The sequence below is a fragment of the Salmo trutta genome, chromosome 20 (assembly GCF_901001165.1).
Source record: "Salmo trutta chromosome 20, fSalTru1.1, whole genome shotgun sequence".
NCBI classification, from domain to species: Eukaryota; Metazoa; Chordata; class Actinopteri; order Salmoniformes; family Salmonidae; genus Salmo; species Salmo trutta.
In genome coordinates, this window is record NC_042976.1 from 30982369 (window position 1) to 31007408 (window position 25040).

At 46.1% G+C, this 25040-nt stretch overlaps 1 protein-coding gene across 1 annotated transcript; it reads left to right on the forward strand.

Annotated features, from left to right (window-relative positions):
* Positions 1 to 2094: 2094 nt before the first annotated feature.
* On the forward strand, positions 2095 to 19489 carry LOC115155842 (importin subunit alpha-4-like). The gene is made up of 17 exons (XM_029702823.1): positions 2095 to 2274; positions 7762 to 7806; positions 10582 to 10671; positions 11325 to 11354; positions 11501 to 11553; positions 11651 to 11746; positions 12325 to 12410; positions 12527 to 12613; positions 12751 to 12920; positions 15928 to 15972; positions 17116 to 17247; positions 17595 to 17723; positions 17914 to 18018; positions 18132 to 18203; positions 18468 to 18630; positions 18726 to 18820; positions 18990 to 19489. The coding sequence occupies exons 1-17, from the start codon at positions 2206 to 2208 to the stop codon at positions 19086 to 19088; spliced, it is 1566 nt and encodes a 521-aa protein (XP_029558683.1). The 5' UTR covers positions 2095 to 2205; the 3' UTR covers positions 19089 to 19489.
* Positions 19490 to 25040: the final 5551 nt, after the last annotated feature.

Genomic DNA, 25040 nt, shown 5'->3' on the forward strand with positions numbered 1-25040 from the left:
ATTTTGAACCTGTAATCGAACCCACAAATGCTGATGCTCCAGATACTCAACTAGTCTAAAGAAGGCCAGTTTGATTGCTTCTTTAATCAGAACAACAGTTTTCAGCTGTGCTAACATAATTGCAAAAGGGTTTTCTAATGATCAATTAGCCTTTTAAAATGATGTACTTGGATTAGCTAACACGACGTGCCATTGGAACACAGGAGTGATGGTTGCTGATAATGGGCCTCTGTACACCTATGTAGATATTCCATTAAAAATCAGCTGTTTCCAGCTACAATAGTCATTTACAACATTAACAATGTGATGTTATTTTAATGGACAAATAATGTGCTTTTCTTTCAAAAACAAGAACATTTCGAAGTGACCCCAAACATTTGAACGGTTGTGTATATGTTTAGGAAATGTGTAACTATTGTACGAATTGCAATTCGTAACATATATAAAATGGATGATGTACATCCAAAAATGAATACATACCATACGAATCGTAACACGTCATATTCATTGAAGTGTCCCGGATTTATTTTTCACTATGTTATGTCTACCCCAGAGACCAGGTTGCAGCTACATATCATAGACTCTTGACAAATATCTTGTATTGTTTCCCCTTTTTGACATTTTGATGTGAACAGTAAGCACACAAACATTTCACAGGCATCTCTCTTAGTGCACTAGCTGTGTCATAAACAATATCACTATGTAGTTAATGGGTCAAAATCCTGATGGGAAAAATGTAATTGGTTAGGCCATGGTACATGAGTGGCTGTAAGGTGTACAGTGAGGGAAAAAAGTATTTGATCCCCTGCTGATTTTGTACGTTTGCCCACTGACAAAGAAATTATCAGTCTATAATTTTAATGGTAGGTTTATTTGAACAGTGAGAGACAGAATAACAAAACCAAAAAACAGAAAAACACGTCAATTTGCATTTTAATGAGGAAATAAGTATTTGACCCCTCTGCAAAACATGACTTGGTGGTAAAACCCTTGTTGGCAATCACAGAGGTCAGACGTTTCTTGTAGTTGGCCACCAGGTTTGCACACATCTCAGGAGGGATTTTGTCCCACTCCTCTTTGCAGATCTTCTCCAAGTCATTAAGGTTTCGAGGCTGACGTTTGGCAACTCGAACCTTCAGCACCCTCCACAGATTTTCTATGGGATTAAGGTCTGGAGACTGGCTAGGCCACTCCAGGACCTTAATGTGCTTCTTCTTGAGCCACTCCTTTGTTGCCTTGGCCATGTGTTTTGGGTCATTGTCATGCTGGAATACCCATCCACGACCCATTTTCAATGCCCTGGCTGAGGGAAGGAGGTTCTCACCCAAGATTTGACAGTACATGGCCCCGTCCATCGTCCCTTTGATGCGGTGAAGTTGTCCTGTCCCCTTAGCAGAAAAACACCCCCAAAGCATAATGTTTCCACCTCCATGTTTGACGGTGGGGATGGTGTTCTTGGGGTCATAGGCAGCATTCCTTCTCCTCCAAACACAGTGAGTTGAGTTGATGCCAAAGAGCTCCATTTTGGTCTCATCTGACCACAACACTTTCACCCAGTTGTCCTCTGAATCATTCAATGTGATATTTTTTTATTTGTAATTAATTTGTAAACATTTCTAAAAACCTGTCTTTGCTTTGTCATGTTTGATATTGTGTGTAGATTGGTGAGGGGTAAAAAACTATTTAATCAATTTTAGAATAAGACGGTAATATAATAACATGTGGAAGAAGTAAAGGGGTCTGAATATTTCTCTTTCTCTAAGTGTAGGGTTAGTTCGTGGTGCATATTTGACATTTTCCCCTTTAAAAAATTGTATCACAAAATGTAACGTGATTAACCACACATACCGCACCGGAGAAGTATGGTAACGAACGATCTCTATGTTGGTGATGCTTTTGCCGCGTTCAAATTCTAGTCGGAACTAGGAAACTCGGATATTTTCGACTTGCAATTTCGTTGAATGCGACACGTGTACAACCAGTTAGCATGTGAGACATTTCCGAGTTTCCTAGTTCAGACTGTTACGTCAACATAGCATCTGTCTCTGTGCGACGTCAGGGAGTCCATCAAAAATAGGACAACCGGTCTCCGAGCTCCTCCCTCTCTGCTACCGTAGCCGCCCACTCCCTGTACTCCGCCGCGTAGTTGCTCTGTCTTTCACTGGAGATCACGAACGCCGGAGTACTCTTAGCCAGCAAACAGCCATGGCAGAAAACGCCGGCTTGGATAACCACCGTATCAAGAGCTTCAAAAACAAGGGACGCGATGTCGAGGTAGGAGTGCATTTGGATAGGGTGGTTTAGACAATGATCCGTGTAGGATTTTATTTTAAGACACCGGCTATCTTCCCCGGCCTTGTCTGACAATCTTTTGATGAAGCCTGTCAAGTCAACTAAGTTAGCTAGCTATTCGCCGCCAGCCTGCTGTTGTGTGCTGAGTTTATCCGGAATATCCTCCGTTTATTCGTCATCATCATAACGAACGGGCGTGGTTTACGGCCCTAATTCTCCATCAAATAGCTTGAAATGTCAGCCGGTTTCACCGACAACGAAAAGCTCTAGCCTAGGTAACTAACGTTAGCTGATTAACGTTACCTAACTAAGCTATCGTACCACCGGTTTTGAAAGCAGACTAACGTTAGAGTTGACAGCCCAACAAGCATAATCCAGAGTAGTTAGAGTATATGTCGACAACTAGCTGGTTTGGCTATCTATTAGCTAATTAGACCCCCTTGATAACTTGTCTTTTTTGCTAGCACCCATATCCAACCATAATTGGACCGATGATTGCGACCCTACAGTTACGCTTGTTTACATTGACCTACACTGGGGTCGGAACGCCATCATGGACACACGGCCTAGCAGATGCGAGATATGGGTCGGAAAACGTACCTCAATGTAGGGGTGGGATATACCACTGTACTCCACATTTTCCTTGATCTAAAATGATACATGGAGAAGATTGAAATACTGCAAATTTTTCCAGAAAACTTCAATTTCCGTCCTCATTGTCATAGCAGTAGCCACAGCAACCATTTTGGAATGGCAGTGTCAGCCAATCAGCTCCTTTGTTGTTTAATGCCATGTGCCATTGCATAATGGCTACTGCTAGCTAGCGTGAGGATGAAATGGGCAGTTTTTAAAAAAGAAACAGCAGTATTTCAATCTTTTCGATGTATCAGTTTGGGTAAAGGTAAAATGTACAGTGGTATATCACAACCCTGTATTGAAGTACATTTTATATCTTGCGCCTGCTCTGCAGTGTCTTAATATAACCTTGATGACTTTCCGATCCCAGTGCAGCTCAGTGTAAACAAGAGGATCAACGGCACAGTCAACTGGTGCAGTACATTAAAATATTGTATTCAACATTCTGACTTCTAAAGCTTGTGAGATTAAATTTTCCAAACAAATATATGACATTAATCTGAGGTATCAGTCTGTCAGGCAAGGTCGGAATCATCCTGCCGTAATGAACTGTGAACTAGCAAGCTAGACAGCTAAAATAATCATTTGAACAACGGCCTGTGCAGCAAATATTCTTGTGTAGCTAGCTAACTAGGTGAAGATGTTGTTAATTGCCTGCATCTGTTTACTTGCCGCTTCCACCGTCAATAGCTTGTTATCTGTATCGTTCTGTATCTCGTGGCTGAGTAGTCATTGTCACGAAAGCTGTCATTGTTTTCAGCTGATGCTAGTGGTATTATTAAAAACTATGGCATGCTGACCTCGTGCATTCATAGTGGTTAGCCGTGCCATCTTCGACAATAACACATACATTTCTGTCTGTACAGAGTTGTACAAATAGTAATCTTTGGGATACCCCCACTGTATGAATGAATGGGTTTTCTGAGTAATTGTTGGATTAGAGTTGATTGTCTTTGGGAGCCATCTAAAACCATGGGAAGTGGACCAGTCTCATAGGTTGTTGTTTTGAAACTGAGAGCCAATGTGACAAACACATGGCTACTATGACAGCCACTGGGGCTATTTCGGGCATCCTGGAGGTCTGGCTTGGGTTCTCACTGGAGGTACAACCCGATCTGTGGCCCTCTAGAGGGGCCAGGAAGTAGAAGAAGCCCCTAAGCAGCACTGATCTACGACCTGGGAGTTGTGTTTCTGCAATGATTTTGAGGATTAGTAAAGAAATGCATCATCCTCCCCCCTTCAGAATTTAACTTAAGTGTTTCTGCTAGATTTTACAAATAGGCTACTGAGTATGAATACTGTAGCTATCACTATATGAATGGTACTCTGGGTGTTTCTGCTCTGGCCAAAGTGCGTTGTCTTGGCGAGGCAACAATGTAGCTTCGTTGAATACAGAAACAGTCTGGCACCCACTCTATAGTACATCAGTATGGTGAGTACTGGGAAAATCAATCATTGGGGTTTGATCTAGGTTGAACTTGCTCATAACCACAGATCTAGGATGAGGTTACCTAATCCTGACCTTAACCACTAGGATGATCTGAAACTGCACCAGCAGAAGGGACTACTTTGACCAATTCCTCTGTTCAACAGTCTCTCGATGAACAGCCTTATGGGATATCATGTGAGATGCAGCCCAGCTTATGGTTGAGCCATGAGCATTACTTATCAGATATCTGTTTTTCTCTGTCAATTCTAACGGGTTTGAACTTGCTCAGTCAGTGTTCTGTGCCTTAATGTTCACCCCAGAACACCATATCCAGGAGTAACACACTGTTGGCTCAGGACACTGCTCACCGGTCAAGCTATATTTAGACTACAGCCTAATATATGTACAGTGCCTAAAGAAAGTATTCATAGACCTTGACTTATTCCACATTTTGTGTTACAGCCGGAATTAAAAAGGGATTAAATATCTTTTTTTCTCACCCATCTACACACAATACCCCATGACGACAAAGTAAAAACATTTTTGAAAACATTTAACTAGGCCACTCAGGAACATTCAATGTTGTCTTGGTAAGCAACTCCAGTGTATATTTGGCCTTGTGTTTTAGGTTATTGTCCTGCTGAAAAGTGCATTTGTCTCCTTGTGTCTGTTGGAAAGCAGACTGAACCAGGTTTTCCTCTAGGATTTTGCCTGTGCTTAGCTCTATTCTGTTTCTTTCCATTCTAAACTCCCTAGTCCTTGCCGACGACAAGCCTACCCATAACATGATGCAGCCACCACCATGCTTGAGAATATGAAGCATGGTACTGTTACATGTTGTTGGATTTGCCCCAAACATAACGCTTTGTAATCAGTACATAAAGTTCATTTCTTTGCCATATTTTTTTGCAGTTTAACTTTAGCGCCTTATTGCAAACAAGATGCATGCTTTGGAATATTTTTCTTCTGTACAGGCTTCCTTTTCACTGTCATTTATGTTAGTATTGTGGAGTAACTACAGTGCATTTGGAAAGTATTCAGACCCCTAGACCTTTTTCCACATTCTTTTACATTACAGCCTTATTCTAAAATTGAATACAAAAATGTTCATCAATCTACACCCAATACCCCATAATGACAAAGCAAAAACATGTATATTTTTTGAAATTTCTGCAAATGTATTTAAAAAAAAAAACCTGTGTAACATGTAATATTTCTATGTATTCACACCGTTGGCAGCAATTACAGCCTTGAGTCTTCTTGGGTATGATTCTACAAGCTTGGCACACTTGTATTTGGGGAGTGTTTCCCATTTGTTCTCTGCAGATCTCCTCAAGCTCTGTCAGGTTGCTGCACAGCTAATTTCAGGTCTCTCCAGAGATGTTAGATCGGGTTCAAGTCCGGGCTCTGGCTGGGCCACTCAACGACATTCAGAGACTTGTCCCGAAGCCTCTCCTGCGTTGTCTTGGCTGTGTGCTTAGGGTCGTTGTCCTGTTGAAGGTGAACCTTCACCCCAGTATGAGGTCCTGAGCGTTCTGGAGCAGGTTTTCTCTTTTCATCTTCCCTAATATCCTGACTAGTCTCCCAGTCCCTGCTGCTGAAAAACATCCCCACAGCATGATGCTGCCACGACCATGTTTCACCGTTGGGATGGTGCCAGGTTTCCTCCAGACGTGACGCTTGGCATTCAAGCCAAAGAGTTCAATCTTGGTTTCATCAGACAAGAGAATCCAGTTTCTTATGGTCTGAGTCTTTTTGGCAAATCAAGTGGGCTGTCATGTGCCTTTTTTACTGAGGAGTGGCTTCCGCCTGGCCACTCGACCATAAAGGCCTGATTGGTGGAGTGCTGCAGAGATGGTTGTCCTTCAGGAAGATTCTCCACAGAGGAACTCTGGCACTTTACCACTGGTGGACTCCAATAAAGTTATAGAAACATCTCAAAGATGATCAATGGAAACAGGATGCACCTGAGCTCAATTTCATGTGTCATAACAAAGGGTCTGAATACTTATGTAAATAAGGTATTTCAGTTTAATTGTGCAAACATTTCTAAAAACCTTGTTTCGCTTTGTCATTATGGGGTATTGTGTGTAGATTTGATGATATTTAGAATAAGGCTGTAACGTAACAAAATGTGGAAAAAGTAAAGGGGTCTGAAGAATTTCCGAATGCACTGTACGTTGTTGATCCGTTCTCAGTTTTCGCCTATCACAGCCATTAAACTCTGCAACTGTTTTAAAGTCATGATTGGCCTCATGGTGAAATCTGAGTGGTTTCCTTCCTCTCCGGCAACTGAGTTAGGAAGGACACCTGTCTCCGGGTGTATTGAAACACCATCCAAAGTGTCATTCATAACTTCACCATGCTCAAATGGATATTCAATGTTGCCTTTATTTATTTTCTCCCCATCTATCGATAGGTGACCTATGCGAGACATTGGAAAACCTCCCTGGTCTTTGTGGTTGAATCAGTGTTTGAAATTCACTGCTCGGCTGAGGAACCATACAATTATCTGTGTGTGTGGGGTACAGAGATGAGGTAGTCATATACAAAACCAATGTTAAACACTATTATTGCACACAGTGAGTCCATGCAACTTATTATGTGACTTGTTAAGCACAATTTTACTTCTGAACTTATTTAGGCTTGCCATAACCAAGGGGTTGAATACTTGATTCAAGACATTTCAGCTTTTCATTTCAAGTTAATTTGAAGGAAGAAAAAAATCTAAATTCAGGCTGTAACACAACATGTGGAAAAGTCAAGGGGTGTGAATACTTTCTGAAGGCCTGTATCTGTTAATCATGGTCTTCAATCTGAATCAGGTGTGTTAGTGCTTGGCTATAACAAAAGCCTGCACAGACCCACACTTGCCCTCTGCTGATCTAGGTGCGACAGGTGCTCTGACAGAGACAGGTGTTTTGGCTGGGTCAATGTTTGGTTGTTAGAGAAAGGAGAGGGGTCTCCCTCTGGTTCTCTGCTCCTCAGCCTCCCCAGACAGGGTCAAGACCAGACCAAGGCTGGGATGATGTGACTGGCCCACATGACGTAAGGGGCTATTTAGGATGGCAATATGAACCGCAACGCACAGTCACAAGATCTGAGACCAGCTCACAGTCATGAGTGGACTAAGAACACATTACCGTTACACAAACACACATTGATTAACCTGAACCATTACGATATCAAGTGGTGTGTGTGTAACTTGTGCTTTTAGCCTATTGCTTACATATTTTACCCCTCAATTCCTATGTTCTGACCTAGGCCTATATTACTTTCTAGTATCTCTTCATGCTGCTTCCAAAAGCAATTTGTGCCATTAAGAAGTCCAGAGAGGGAGATAAAATGTGTTTTCAATGAATTATTGTCTGTCTCATATTGCTCCCTGTGTGTTTGTGTTCCAGACTATGAGAAGACATCGAAATGACGTGACAGTCGAGCTGAGGAAGGTGAGAGAAGAAGCCTAATTTATATTTTGGTGATGCACAATTTGTAGGTGTACTTCCACTGCTCCCTATATTAATATTGACCTCCCTGCTTACCACACACACACAGATCTATAGACAGGTTGTTCTTTTCTCACCCTGTGTCTTGCCCCAGACATAGACTTGGTATTCGTCTCAATCCATCCTGAATGATTCCTCTATGGGGGCACTAACCCCAATTTGACTCCCTCATTTTCTGACCATGACCCAAACATGATATTTCACCTCTCTGGATTGGGCTCTGATCCCTGTAAACTGCCTTCTCCCCTTTTCCATAACCGTAAACTAAGTAGTTGGGTTTCTTTGTTTGGCCCACTGCGGTGATTTTCTGCAGGTAGAAATTGCCTTTGTCATTCAGCTGCTCCCTCTAGGCTTATCCAGATTGTCACACTGACCTTGTGCCGTACCGGTTTATTTGGTTATAACTGAACGCAAAGGGCGCTATTTTCAACCCCCACTGAGCCTTTTTAATTCGCATGTTAGCAATGCTAACAAGTACATGTAAAATCCCATTGAAAATGCTAACGAGCGCTTTGCAAACATTTTATAGAGTGTCTGACCTAAACTATTTTCAGGACAGACATCCCAGCTCATCCCAGTTATACAAGTAACTAAAAAATGCTCCACACTTTGCTGCACGCACAAAACAAATATTAGACAGCAAGGCTCTTGATCCAGGAGGGGATTCTCTACTGTTACCAGCAAGCAAAGCTTGATTTTGGAAGAAGCTAACCACTTAGCTAGATAACTTACCTAGATAGCTAACTAGCTACTAAATTAGCAAACCAAATGCACAACTGTAGAGCATTTAGCACATTTTAGACAGTTAACTTAACAGTTATAAGATATCTAACAGGGCTAACATTTAGTTGTGAATTCCACTCTGTAACTAGATCACCTGGCGTGTGCTGCTCAACAGCGAGTGACTCACAAGGCTCCGGTCTCTCATTGTTGTGTGCTTGTAAACAAACCCCACGTGAACGGGTACTACCGTTTAAGCTTCATTATCAAAAATGATGTGACCGGTGAAATGAAGAACGCAATCTTCTTTATCTCCCAACAAATTGCACAAGTTGATTGCAGGTATTCACTTAAAAAGTAGCTACAAATATTCAAGTGTATTAAAAAAGAAATAATAATCCAAGAAATAGTTTTAATGGTATTGAAAAACCATCCCGTGGCTATTTCCAAATATACGGCGTACCGTCCATGCCTAAGTCCCTCCACATGCCCACTACCCTTTGCCTTGATATGCATACCTATGTAATGTCACTGTACTATCCAGACTTGGTGATCATTAAGAGACTACATCATCAGGATGCTGAAACCTAGATTAGATGGCAGTCCATGGAGATTAGCAGAGATTTACAAGAATATCCAGATGTAATCTATCCTGAGGTGCTTACTGTGCTTGCCTGTTTGATGTGGATGCCTAAATCGGAACCCTGTAATGGCTACAATACACCCAATTAGTATGGTTGTCATGCATTTACTTACACCTTTGTAATAGGGCTGCACAATGAATCAAATTTTAATCGAAATTGCAATATTGACATGTGCAACGCCATGAATGTAACATTCAAATATAATAAGGGTCCCCTGGGAAACTTTGAACAACACTTTGGGTCCTACCCTGTCACAACTTCTACTCTACCTGTCTTTGTCATTAGTTGTCATGCCACACCATAGAATCGGAATACCAATTTTATTTTATGATTCCAACAGTTCACCCAAGTGTTTTGATCAAAATCGCAGTCACAATATTTCTTTAAAAAACCGCTGTTAGATTATTTGCTCATATCATTGCAGCCCTGTGTTGTCAAGAGCCAGAAACCGAAGGGTTTCTCTTCTCCTCTCCGGTGATTGGCAGGTATCCCTGTCACTCATACATCCAACAATCCGCTGCTCTCATGTTTACTTGATCTCTCTGACACGAGTCCCCTGGTCATGGCTTTGAATCTTACTTTCCCCTCCCCCAACTCATTCTTCCTCCGTAAACCCCCCTCAGGGCTTTGACACGCTCCTCACTCTCCTTCCTCTTCACACGTCTTTTCTTTCTCTGAGGTTAAAACAATCGCCTGTAGTCGTTGCTAAGTTACCATTGAGGAAGAGAGGGAGACATGGCTAGAAACTAGTTTAGGGCCTAATTCAGTGAGAGAGCGAAAAAGAAAGAGCCGAGTTAGTGTGTTGCTGTAGTCTGGCTGCACATTCCATTATGCCAGAGCAGAGAGCAGCACAGGGATGGTTAGTCACCAGCAGTGACGCACGGCCCAGCACTGCAGCACACACTGGAATGTAGGCCAAGGGATTCTCCTCCCTCCCTCCCTCCCACTGACTCACATGCCGACCGGCTGTGTCTGTCTTTTTCACGCTCTATTCAACACCAGTATGGGTGTGTCTCACTGTGCCTGCTCCTCAACTTTCTGGGAGTGTATTCCTTTGTTTTAATTGGGGTGTTTTTGATTAGTGTGTCTCTATGTAAAGTTTAATAACTATAGGGGACATCCCCTATAACAACACCGGGTTTGTACTTAGTCTCTCCTTACAGGTTCCAGAGATGACCCCAACATACACCAGTACACACACATTCTAGGGATGCGAGGGTCAGCTGTTTTTCGACCTATATCTGGCTCGCAGTCACAAAAAGTTTGCTGTAGGAGTTTGCGCTGCTACTCTGTCGCATATTTGAGTGTTCATCAATGTGTTTTATTCTCTTGTCCCTCCGCACTCTTCCGTCAGAACAAACGAGATGAGCATCTCCTGAAGAAGAGGAATGTCCCACAGGAGGACAGTCTGGAGGACTCCGACTTCGACTCCGACTTCAAAGGGGTATGTGGGATGTCTGTGTGTTCCACTTCAGCGACCCATTTGCTATTGCAGTGGGACGAGAGACTTGTTCCAGATAGAGAATCTAGGCAGTACATTTCTGTCTGTTTGGCCAGGGCAGGTGTGGCCATTCCTCCTGAAGTGCTACTGGCATTGGACATTGTGTCATCTCTATAAAATGCATTTCTATGTATGATGTTGTAATCTAGACATGCGTCCTTAAGCCCCCCTGGTCTCTCCGATGCCCCCATGGCTTCTCTAGGGTTTGTATCGTGCTCAAAGCCTTGTCACCCTGCTGACTGGAGGCCTGTCATTGCGCTAATGAGATGAGGAATAGGGCCTGGCCTGACCTAGCTGCTACCGGGTGAAATATGGTTATGATGGCGTAGCATGGCATTCTCAGCCTGTGAGCTCATTCAGCCTCAACCAGCCAGCCAACACACCAACTCGGCAGCAGAGGAAACACAGCACTCTGAAAACACTGGCGTGTGGAGCGAGACCGAGAGGGACAGACTGTGTGTGTATCAATGACATGTTGACCGATCAGTGTGAAGTAGCCAGATGTTTATGTGAATTGTATCCCCTTCCCCCATGTTGTTGATGTTGTTTATCTGTAACTTGGTACTGATTTTGTCCCATCCCTTCCCACTCTGCAGCAAAACGTCACGCTAGAGGCCATCTTACAGGTAAGGCTCAACTTTGTGTACAAACAAAGAATAGTGACAAACTTCATTCTCTTTTGTTCTCCGTCCCATTCTCTCCCTGTCTCCTTCCCTACCTCCCTCCTCCTGTGAGAGTGTGGTGCTGTAACTTGTTCTCTCTCTCTCTGAAGAACGCCACCAGTGATAATGCCGTGGTCCAGCTTAGTGCCGTACAGGCTGCCAGGTAAGTGTGTGTGAGATCTCTTCTCTGTTTTCAACCGCTCACCCTGTTTTGTATTCCATGATTGAAACATAACTTTTCCTGTTTTTGTGTCCGTCAGAAAACTCCTCTCCAGTGACAGAAACCCTCCCATTGATGACTTGATAAAGTCTGGCATCCTGCCCATCTTAGTCAAATGTCTGGAGAGAGACGACAAGTGAGTCTGCTGATGCGTTAACCCAATGTCCTCCCCTGGACTGTCTCTACTAATGCACTGTTGGGACATTTTTACTGGGATTACTTAAGACTGGCTAGGATACATGATGTAGAGGGGCTACTAGTGTGTGTGTGTGTGAGGCACAGGGTGGTCCGTTGGCCCTGCCGTCCGGTGCCAATCCAAATAAAAGAGCATTCCTGTCCTCTGGATTTCCCCCATTCCCAGGACCTCGTTGTGTTCAGGGCCAAACACACACACAGGACCTTGTGTTCATGAAGGGGACAGACGCGCGCACATACCCAGGAGTCGGTACAGGAGGGCACAGGGGTTGGAGGGTTACCATAGCGATGAGCTGCGGATGCACAGCTGTCATGGCGACTGCTGCAGTCTGTCAGACAGACACTGAAATTCCTGGAGCACAGCGAGCACTGCAACCCAACACACCATTGTTTACACACACATTGTTTGTGTGGACTGAAGAGGAGGAAGAAGCGAGGGCAGGGTTAGGAGAAAGACGTGTTCATAATAATGGAAGCCCTAGAATGATCTTTCTCTCTCCCCCCTCCTTTCTCCTCCAGTCCGTCTCTTCAGTTTGAGGCAGCCTGGGCCCTGACCAACATAGCGTCTGGCACGTCACAACAGACCCAGGCTGTGGTCAAGTCCAGTAAGTTCACCCTGCGGTCATTCTGCTCCACTGTTATTCTGTCTGGGCTTCACTAATGTTTTTCTTTTGTGTGTGTTAAATTGACAATTCCTCACTGTGTTTGTACTCATGTACAGATGCTGTTCCCCTGTTTCTGAGGCTGCTCCAATCTCCCCATCACAATGTGTGTGAACAGGCCGTGTGGGCGCTAGGCAACATCATAGGTGAGTATGGCTGATACAGTTAACACATCATTGACGTTATGTTTGTGTGTTTCGTCTGTAATGACTAACCATGTGACCGGACCAGGAAAAACTGGTGCCCCGATGATGGCCTTTGACCTGTGATGCTCCTCCCCCAGGCGACGGGCCACAGTGCAGGGATTACGTTATCTCCCTGGGCGTGGTCAAGCCCCTGCTGTCCTTCATTAACCCCTCCATCCCCATCACCTTCCTCCGTAACGTCACCTGGGTCATCGTCAACCTCTGCCGCAACAAGGACCCACCGCCCCCCATGGAGACAGTACAGGAGGTACGTGTGTGTTCTGTTCAAATGCAAATAGTCAGTGGCCAATTGTTCAGCGGTCTTATCGCTTGGGGGTAGAAGCTGTTAAGGAGCCTTTTGGTCCCACACTTGGCACTCCGGCACCGCTTGCCATGCGGTAGCAGAGAGAACAGTCTATGACTTGGGTGACTGGAGTCTGACAATTTTTTGGGGCCTTCCTCTGACACCGCAAAGTATATAGATCCTTGATGTCAGGAAGCTTGGCCTCAGTGATGTACTTGGCCGTACGCGCCAAGTGATGTACTTGGCCGTAGTGCCTTACGGTCGGATGCCAAGAGGTTGCCAAACCAGGCGGTGATGCTACCGGTCAGGATGCTCTCAATGGTGCAGCTGTACAACTTTTTGAGGTTCTGGGGACCCATGCTAAATCTCTTCAGTCTCCTGAGGGGGAAACTGTGTTGTCGTGCCCTCTTCATGACTGTCTTGGTGTGTTTTACCATGATAGTTCGTTGGTGATGTGGACACCAAGGAACTTAACTTTCCACCCGCTCGGCTACTGCCCCGTTGATGTGAATGGGGGCGTGTTCGGCCCTCCTTTTCCTGTAGTCCACGATCAGTTCCTTTGTCTTGACCACGTTGAGGGAGAGGTTGTTGTCCTGGCACCACACTGCCAGGTCTCTGACCTTCTCCCTATAGGCTGTCTTATTGTTGTCGGTGATCAGGCCTACCAGTTGTGTTGTCAGAACTTAATGATGGTGTTGGAGTCGTTCTTGGCCACGCAGTTGTGGGTCACCAGGGCGTACAGGAAGGCACTAAGCACGCACCCCTGAGGGGCCCCCGTGTTGAGGATCAGTGTGGCAGATGTGTTGTTGCCTACCCTTATTACCTGGGGGTGGCCCGTCAGGAAGTCCAGGAGCCAGTTGCAGAGGGAAGTGTTCAGTCCCAGGGTCCTTAGCTTAGTGATGAGGTTGGAGGGCACTATGGTGTTGAACGCTGAGCTGTAGTCAATGAACAGCATTCTCACATAGGTGTTCCTTTTTTCCAGGTGGGAAAGGGGAGTGTGATTGAGATTGCGTCATCTGTTGGGGCGGTATGTGAATTGGAGTGGGTCTAGAGTTTCTGGGATGATGGTGTTGTGAGCCATGACCATTCTTTCAAAGCACTTCATGGCTACTGATGTGAGTGTTACGGGGCGGTAGTCATTTAGGCAGGTAACCTTTGCTTTCTTGGGCACATGGACTATGGTGATCTGCTTGAAGCCTACTCTATTACAGACTCGGTGAGGTTGAAAATGTCAGTGAAGACCCTTGCCAGTTGGTCCGTGCATGGTCTGAGTACACGTCCTGTTAATCCATCTGGCCTTGTGAATTTTGACCTGATTAAAGGCCTTGCTCGCATCAGCTACAGCGAGCGTGATCACACAGTTGTCCGGAACAGCTGGTGCTGTCATGTACGCTTCAGTGTTGCTTGCCTCGACGCAAGCATAAAAGGCATTTAGCCTGTGGTAGGCTCGTGTCACTGGGCAGCTGGGTTTCCATTTGTTGTCCGTAATAGTTTGCAAGCGCTGCCACTTCCGACGAGCGTCAGAGCCGGTGAAGTAGGATTCAATCTTTGTCCTGTATTGATGCTTTACCTGTTTGATGGTTCATCTGAGGGCATAGCCGGATTTCTTATATAAGCGTCTGGCTCCTTGAAAGCGGCAGCTCTAGCCTTTAGCTCGGTGCGGATGTTGCCTGTAATCCATGGCTTATGTACGTACGGTCACTTATTGATGAGAACAATGACTGAGGTGGTGTACTCCTCAATGCCATTGGATGAGTCCTGGAAGATATTCCAGTCTGTGCTAGCAAAACAGTCCTGTAGCATAGCATCCACGTCATCTGACCACTTCCATATTGAGTGAGTCATTGGTACTTCATGCTTTAGTTTTTGCTTGTAAGCAGGAATCAGGAGGATATAATTATGGTCAGATTTGCCAAATGGAGGGTGAGGGAGAGCTTCGTATGCTTCTCTTTGTAGAGTAAAGGTGGTCTTGTTTAGTTTTTTTCTCTGGTTGCACAAGTAACATGCTGGTTAGAAATGAGGTAAAACGGATTTAAGTTTGCCTGCATTAAAGTCCCTGGCAACTGGGAGCGCCACTTCTGGATGAGCATTTTCTTGTTTGCTTATGGCCCTATACAGCTCGTTGAGTGTGGTCTTAGTGCCAGCATCGGTTTGTGGTGGTAAATGACGGCTACAAAAAATATAGTGTGATCTGCAGCTTATCATGAGATAAGCAATACCTCGAGACATCGCGCACCAGTTGTTATTGACAAATACACACACCACCACCCCTCGTCTTACCGGACGTAGCTGTTCAGTCCTGCCGGTGCACGGAAAACCCAGCCAGCTCTATATTATCCAGGTCGTCATTCAGCCACGACTCAGTGAAACAACATAAGATATTAGTTTTTAATGTCCCATTGGTAGGATAGTCTCGAACGGAGCTCATCCAGTTTATTCTCCAGTGATTGCATGTTGGCCAATAGAACAGATGGTAGAGGCGGGTTACCCACAGGCCAATGAATTCTCACAAGGTACCCAGATCTGTGCCCCCTGTATTCCGTCTTTTTCTTCATGCAAAGGACTGGGATTTGGGCCTGGTCCGGGAGAAACAGTATATCCTTCGTGTCAGACTTATTAAAGAAAAAAATCTTTGTCCAGTTCGAGGTGAGTAATCGCTGTTCTGATATCCAGAAGCTCTTTTCAGTCGTAAGAGACGGTAGCAGCAACATTATGTACAAAATAAGTTACAAACGATGTGAAAAAACACACCAAATAGCACAATTGGTTAGGAGCCCGTAAAACGGTAGTCATCCCCTCCAGTGCCATTTAGGTATTCCAATTTACGAGTAGAGTTATAGTGGTGCTCTCTCCAGCGTGTCAGACAAATCCCGTATCACTAGGGGGAATGTTTAGCGACATCACTTTACATGGCCACATTTCCAGTCTGCTTTTGACACTCCTCTCCACTTGTTTTTTGTCTCTTTCCCAGCTTCTCCCAGCGCTGTGTGTTCTTATATACCACACAGATATAAATGTAAGTATGAGAGAATACAGTGCCTTCAGATAGTATTCACACCCTTTGATTTATTCCACATTGTGTTGTTACAGCCTGAATTCTCCCCATCTCACCCATCTACACACAATACCCCATAATGACAAAGTGAAAAAAAGTTTAGACATCTTTGCACATTTATTGAAAATGAAATGCAGAAATATATCTCATTGACATAGGTATTCAAACCCCTGAGTCAATACTTTGTAGAAGCACCTTTGGCAGCCAATACAGGTGTGTGTCTTTCTGGGTAAATCTCTAAGAGCTTTCCACACCTGGATTGTGCAACATTTGCCAATTTTTTATTTATTTTTTAAATATTTAAATTATTTTCAAAATTCTTCAAGCTCTGTCAAATTGGTTGTTGATCATTGCTAGACAACCATTTTCAGTTCTTGACATAGATTTTTAACTAGATTTAGGTCAAAACTGTAACCCGGCCACTCACTACAATGTTGTTGATCCATCCTCAGTTTTCTCCTATCACAGCCATTAAACTCTGTAACTGTTTTAAAGTCACCTTTGGCCTCATGGTGAAATCCCTGAGCGATTTTCCTTCCTTTCCGGCAACTGAGTTAGGACGCCTGTATCTTTGTAGTGACTGGGTGTATTAATACACCATCCAATGTGTAATTAATAACTTCATAATGCTCAACGGGATATTCAATGTCTGCTTTTATTTTTTTACCCATCTACCAATATTCTTTGCGAGGCATTGGAAAACCTCCCTGGTCTTTGTGGTTGAATATGTGTTTGAAATTCACTGCTCTACTCAGGGACCTTACATATAATTGTATGTGTTGTGTATGGAGACGAGGTAGTCACGTTAAACACTGTTATTGCACACAGAGTCAGTCCAGACAACTTATGTGACTTGTTAAGCACATTATGGGGCATTATTGTGTGTAGGCCAGTGACAAATCTCTATTTAATACATTTTAAATTTAGGCTGTAACAAAAAAATGTGTGAAAAGTCCAGGGGTGTGAATACTTTCTGAAAGCACTGCACATGTTTATTACAACTAAATGAACAGTTTGCCATCATCATGTTAAGCCCTACCATACTCAGCTACTTTAGTGAAACAACACTTATTGGATTCCTTGGTTAACACTGTGTGTTTGTAGATCCTTGTGGACACGGTGTGGGCTCTGTCCTACCTGACAGACGGTGGGAACGAGCAGATTCAGATGGTGATAGACTCTGGCGTGGTCCCCTTCCTTGTCCCCCTGCTCAGCCACCAGGAGGTCAAAGTTCAGGTAAGGAGTCAACTGATAACATTCTGATTTTAGAAGACTAACAAACTTTGGTATGGTGTACTTATAAAATGCATAATTTCCTACCTCCTTCCTATCTGGAAGAAGAAAAAAACACTGATTTACTAAGATTGGATTGATAAAAGCAACAAATCTTGGCTCTACCAATCACTATGAGTAGGAGTTTTTGCAGAAAAATGCTGCTATATGTTCAGGAAAAGCTCAGTGATTTTATATCAAGGGAGGGAGGAAATTATGCATTTTATAAGTAATACTTTCAGGATGTTCTATGCATTCTCTGAAACGCTGACATTTTGGGTGTTGACTTGCTGTGATGTCACTACCTGCAGACGGCTGCTCTGAGGGCGGTGGGTAACATTGTGACTGGGACAGACGAGCAGACACAGGTGGTGCTCAACTGTGACGTCCTCTCCCACTTCCCCAACCTGCTCACACACCCCAAAGAAAAGATCAACAAGGTAGAACACGCACTCTCTCCTAGGAGAGGGAACGGGAAAGTCAAGGGTAACGGGGAGGAGGGAAGAAGCTTATGTCAAGGCTTTTCTATGATTTTTCTGCCAATAAGAAGTTGTTTGGTTTGACTGTGTGTGGTTAGACTGTTAACAGAAAGTGTTCTGGCATAACCGCATGTGATTGGTTCGTTTACAGGAAGCAGTGTGGTTCTTGTCCAATATCACGGCTGGGAACCAGCAGCAGGTTCAGGCAGTGATCGACGCAGGACTCGTCCCCTTGATCATCCACCAACTGGCCAAGGTGAGAGCCGTGGTGTGTGGTTGGTGTGTGCGTTTGACTGTGCGAGAGATTATATTTCTGTCATTGCTGGGTACTGAGTTGTTCTGTAGTGCTGACAGCCTGTGTGTCTGCAGGGGGACTTTGGCACTCAGAAGGAGGCAGCATGGGCCATCAGCAACCTCACCATCAGCGGCAGGAAAGACCAGGAAAGTAACACACTCACACACACACACAGTGCAACCTCAATATCAGCCAGACTATTGACTTGGACAGAGGTACAAGAGACCGGTACGGGGCTAGCGCTGTCAGGCTAGGGCCTCTGTAGCTGGAGCATTCATACCAATGAGTTGATGAACTGGTCGGCACCCAGTGACTGAACCTGCGTTCACAATCACCCGTGTCAGGAGTTAGCGGTCAGATATTCTTCCTGCTGTATTGAGTTGTGTATGTTCTGATATGTTGGTGTGTAGGTGGAGTACCTGGTGCAGCAGAATGTGATCCCTCCGTTCTGCAGCCTGCTGTCAGTGAAGGACTCCCAGGTGGTCCAGGTGGTCCTGGACGGCCTCAAGAACGTCCTCATCATGGCTGGAGACGAGGCCAGCACCATCGCTGAGATCATAGAGGAGTCTGGAGGTGTGTGTGTGTGTGTATATTGTCATCATGGCTGAAGGTGTGTCTGAGGGGAATGTTGCTGTTGTCTGACTGCGCCTCCATTGCTCTGCTCTAAGGTCTGGAGAAGATAGAGAATCTGCAGCAACATGAGAATGAGGACATCTACAAACTAGCCTTCGAGATCATCGACCAGTACTTCTCAGGCGACGATGTGAGTTATAAAACACACACATACATACATACATACATACATACATACATACATACATACATACATACATACATACATACATACATACATACATACATACATACATACATACATACATACATACATACATACATACAAACACCTCTTACCTTTCTTCTTTCTCCCTCAGATTGATGAGGATCCCAGTTTAATTCCTGAAGCCACCCAAGGGGGGACCTTCAACTTTGACCCCGCCTCCAACCTGCAGACGAAGGAGTTCAAGTTCTAGGAGCCGGTCCATCAAGCAGCACGGGTACTGTCAAACCCACCTCAGACATTCATCCACCTATCTCTCCACCAAGCTGGCAACTTGCTACAGAAGGATTGTACACAGCTACTATTACTTCAACATGGCCACCCATCTTGCAACTGAAGGATTCACCCACCGCCACTACAATACTCCACCTCTGTACTGAAGGGTCCCTAAAAACTACCACCATCCATCACAACCTGGTAACCCAGACGGGTCCAGGTAATTCATCCAGCACCAATACAATCTGATCTCAGGCACTCGTAGTCGATGCTTTGAAATGTCACGTGAAAATCATATGGACGGAAGAAAAAGCCTTTTGGGGCAATATTTTTGAATTGCCAAATGTCACGATGTACACACCTACACACGCACAAAAACACAGTTGAAGACACTTGGGAAGAATTTGTGCAGACTTGTTTAGAAGCCAATATATCACAGATGGGGAAAGGATTCTGACGTTTGTTTGCGGGTTCGTTTTGTGCTTCACCCCTGGATTGTCCCTTGGATTCTCATTCTCCCTCAGTCGTGGTCACACACACAGTCAGTCACACACAGTCAGTCGTGCACACACACACAGTCAGTCACACACAGTCAGTCGCACACAGTCGGTCACACACCCACACACAGTCAAACAGTCAGACACACACACAGTCAGTCAGTCGCACACAGTCGGTCGCGCACACACCCACACACACAGTCAGACACACACACACACACCCACACACACAGTCAGACACACACACACACACACACACACACAGTCAGACACACACACACACACACACACACACAGTCAGAAAGAGACGCGCACACTCAGTCAGTCACACACTCAGTCAGTCAGTCACTCAGACGCGCACACTGACAGTCACTCAGACGCGCACACTGACAGTCACTCAGACGCGCACACTGACAGTCACTCAGACGCGCACACTGACAGTCACTCAGATGCGCACAGTGACTCGCGCGCGCGCACACACAAATACATTCACACACTCAGACAGACTGTCTCACACAGTCACTCTCATACACACACACACACACACACAAACAAATAGTCACACACACACACTGACAGTGACTCACTCACTCTGTCACTCTCACTCACACTGTCTCTCACTCACACTGTCTCTCACTCACACTGTCTCTCACTCACACAGTCACTCTCTCTCACACTCACTCTCTCTCTCACACTCACTCTCTCTCTCACACTCACTCTCTCTCACACAGTCACTCTCACACAGTCACTCTCACTCACAGTCACTCTCACTTACACACACAGTCACTCTCACATACACACTGACACTGACTCATGCACACACTGACAGTCACACACACACACAAATACACTCACACACAGTCACTCACAAACACACACATACACTCGCACACACATACACTCGCACACAGTCATACACACGCACACAGTCACACACACAGACAGTCACACACTTAGTCACACACACACACAAACAGGCACACACAAATACAGTCACACACAAATACAATCACACACTTAGTCACAGTCGCACACACGCAGTCGCACACGCACAGACACAAACAGTCGCACACACACAGTCACACATTTACACACACAGAGTCTCTCTCTCACACACAGTCTGTCTCACACAGTCAGTCACTCACTCAGTCACTCACTCAGTCACTCAGTCACTCACTCAGTCACTCAGTCAGTCACTCAGTCAGTCACTCAGTCAGTCACTCAGTCAGTCACTCAGTCAGTCACTCAGTCAGTCACTCAGTCAGTCACACACACAGCCACACACACACAGCCACACACACACAGCCACACACACACAGCCACACCACACAGCCACACACACAGCCACACACACACAGCCACACACACACAGCCACACACACACACAGCCACACACACACACACAGCCACACACACACACAGCCACACACACCAACACCACCACAGCCACACACACCACCACAGCCACACACCAACACCAGCCACACACACCCACAACACACCCCACACACACACACAGCCACACACACACACACACACAACACACACACACACACCACACAGCCACACACACACACACACACACCACACACACATCCACACAACACACACCCACCCACACACACCCAGCCACACCACACACACACATCAATCACCCAACAACCCAGACAACACACCACACACACTACACAACACCAGAACCACACACTACACTACCACATCAGACACACACCACACACCCATCCAACACACAACACACACCACCCACCTACACACACACAAACACACCACCAGCCCAGACACACACACAACACACCACACCACACACCCACAGACACACACCACACACACCCCCAACCAACACCACACACACACACACACACCCATCCATACACACACGACACACACCACAAGCCCACACCACCCACAGACACACACACACACACACACACACCCACCATCCATCCCACACACACACACCCAGAACACCACACACCACACACACACACACCCAGCCAGACCACACACACACACCCCCATACGCACCACACACCACACACACACACCCCAGCCAACGCACACACACACCCACACACACCCAGCCAACGCACACACACACACACCACACACACACCCCGCCACACACGCACACACACACCCAGCCACACGCTCACACACACACCCACACCCAGCCTACACGCCGCCACACACACACCCACACCCCAGACACGCACACACACACCCCACCCCCATACACGCGCACACACACCCACACCCAGCCAGACACGCACACACACCCCACACCCATCCAGCCACACCACACGCACCCACACCCATCCATACACTCACACCCACAACCCTCCGCACACTCACGCACACCCACACCCACACCCAAACACTCACACACCACACCCACACCACCCAGCCATACACACACACACACGCTCACACCCACCCATACACACACCCCACCCCCAGACACCACCCCACACCCAGCCACACCACCCACACACACCCACACCCATCCATACACCTCACACCCACACCCATCCAGACACACACCCACACCCAGCCAGACACTCACACCCACACCCACCATACCCACACACACGCACACCCACACCCAGCCATACCGCACACACACCCACCCCATCCATACACTCCACACCCACACCCACATACCCCACACCCACACCCCCAGACACGCACACCCCACCCACCATCCAGACACTCACACCACACGCACACCCACACCCATCCATACCCGCACACACACGCACACCCACACCATGAGACACCCGCACACCACCACCAACCAGCCAGACACGCTCACACACACCCCACCCATCCATACACTCACACCCCACCCATCCAACACCGCACATCACACCCCACACCCATCCATACATCGCACACACTCACACCCACACCTCGCCATACACCGTCACACACACCTCACACCCCACCCATCGCACCTCACACACACGCACACCCACACCCAGCCATACACTCACCCCACACCCATCCAGACACGCACCCCACACCCAGACCATCACACTCCATCCACACCCATCCAGACATGCCACACACGCACACCCACACCCAGCCAGACACGCACACACGCACCACACCCACACCCATCCAGACACGCACACACCACGTCACACCCACACCCATCCATACACCACACCCACACCCGCCATACACTCACACACACACCCCACACCCACTCCAACACACACACACACACCCCCCCATACACACACCCACACCCATCCATACACACACACACACACCCACCATACACACCCACACACACACACACACACCCAACACCATACACACACACCCACCAAACACACACACCACACACACACACACCCACACACACAGACACACACCAAACACATACCCACCATACACACACACACCCACCATACACACACACCACACACCCAGCCAGACACACACACACCCACACACACAGCCAGACACACACACACACACACACACAGCCAGACACACCACACACACACCCAGCCAGACACACACACACACACCCAGCCAGACACACACACCAGCCACACACACAGCCAGCCAGACACACACACAGCAGCCAGACACCACAACAGCCAGACACACACACAACAGCCAGCCAGACAGACACCCAGCCAGACAGACACCCAGACACACACACACGCACCCAGACACACACACACGCACCCAGACACACACACACACGCACCCAGGACACACACAACCACGCACCCAGACACACACACGCACCCCAGACACACAGTCAGTCACTCTCAGTCACCACACTCAGTCAGACACAGGACAGTCAGCCCCCCCCCCCCCCCCCCCCCCACGGACCACACTCGCACTCTGTCTCTCTGTAGTGATGGCCGAGTACCCCGGTGCCCCCCCAATTGAAGACGTTAACCCTAGTTAGTGCTAAGCAAAGAATAGCCACGGACCCCACCCCCCTTCCCAAAGACTTAGGACAGGAAAGGGCGGGCTTTAGGCAGGAAGAGGATTCTGTGACTGACTGAAACATTTTATTACTTTTTCCTTTTTTTCCCTTTTCACTTCTCTTGAGTGGAGTTATTGATTTGTATGTATCTAAAAAAAAAAAAAAGAAGAAAAAAAAAAAGGAAATTTGTAAAAAATATACTTATACCGCAAAACTCGTACATAAAGAAGTATACAATTGTTTTGCAATTTTGCTCTAATTCAGGGGAGAGCAAAATAAAAAAGCAACCCGAAGTTGGAGGAAAATACCTCCGGGTATTGTGACGGAATATCGCTACTGTAGCCCTGTTCCCCAGAGGACATTAAATCCTGCTGCACAAGTGATGTCACGTCCTGTGGAAGGGCGGGTAGTGATGTCTCTGTTGGGATATCCAACAAAGTAGTTGACAGGTGAATATCACCTGAATTCTTCAACACCAGAACAGTCAAACTCAAACAAACCTATATTTGGAAATGCTCAGTGCTATCTGGGATCCTTGGGACGTCCCTACCCTTAACCCTAATCTTAAACATTACCCTTACCCATTTTAAATGTCTACTTCAATGGGGGATATTGACGTCCCAAGGATTCCGGCTTGCACGGACCATTTGGCAAATCTGGGATTTTTGGGGGGGGGGGGGGGTTTCTCTTTTTAAATTCTCCCATTCTTTTAAAAATGTACTTTATGTTGAAATTGAAAAAATTCTACTTGGCTTGTTCTGGTCCAGGCTGTGGAGCTTCCAGATTTGCCGTTTTTACTTTTATCATTTCGTCTTATGCACACGTCTGAGAGGTAGTTTTTTTTTCTCTCTTCCTGCGGAAAGAGACGGATACTGAAGACGGGACTGAGGATAGAACACGAGCTCTGTACTTTGCAGAACTTTTTTTTTTTTGGTCACTTCATCAACAACCTGAATAATTGTACAAAATGCAATGTGTATCTCTTAAACGAGTCTCTTGAGAATATACAAATATATATTTCCATAATGCCTGTACAAAGCTGCTGCAGCTGACAAGTCATTGTTGGAACTGGACTCACTCTGCAGAACGATAACCTACGTACGATGAAAGACAGACGGACGGGGTGTTCAGTTTTTTGATTTTTGTTTTGTCTTTTATTTTGTAACATTCATATGTATTGTGATGACATGCTGATGAACCTGCTTGTCTATCTGCAGGGACTGACTGTCATTTTCCCATCCCAGAGCCATCCCAGTTGGTCTCCAGGACCTAGGTCTCTGGTCTGGACTTGTTTTCCTCTGTTTATGACCTGTTCAAACAGTGCACAGCAAAAGCAGGGAAGTCGTTATTTTCAATGGAAGCCTGGCAGCAGTAGCAATGGGGCATTTCTAGGTGAAGTCTCACCCACGAAAAGTAGGTCCAGTCATCTGGTCACTACTGTAGATGGTCAAATAAGTTG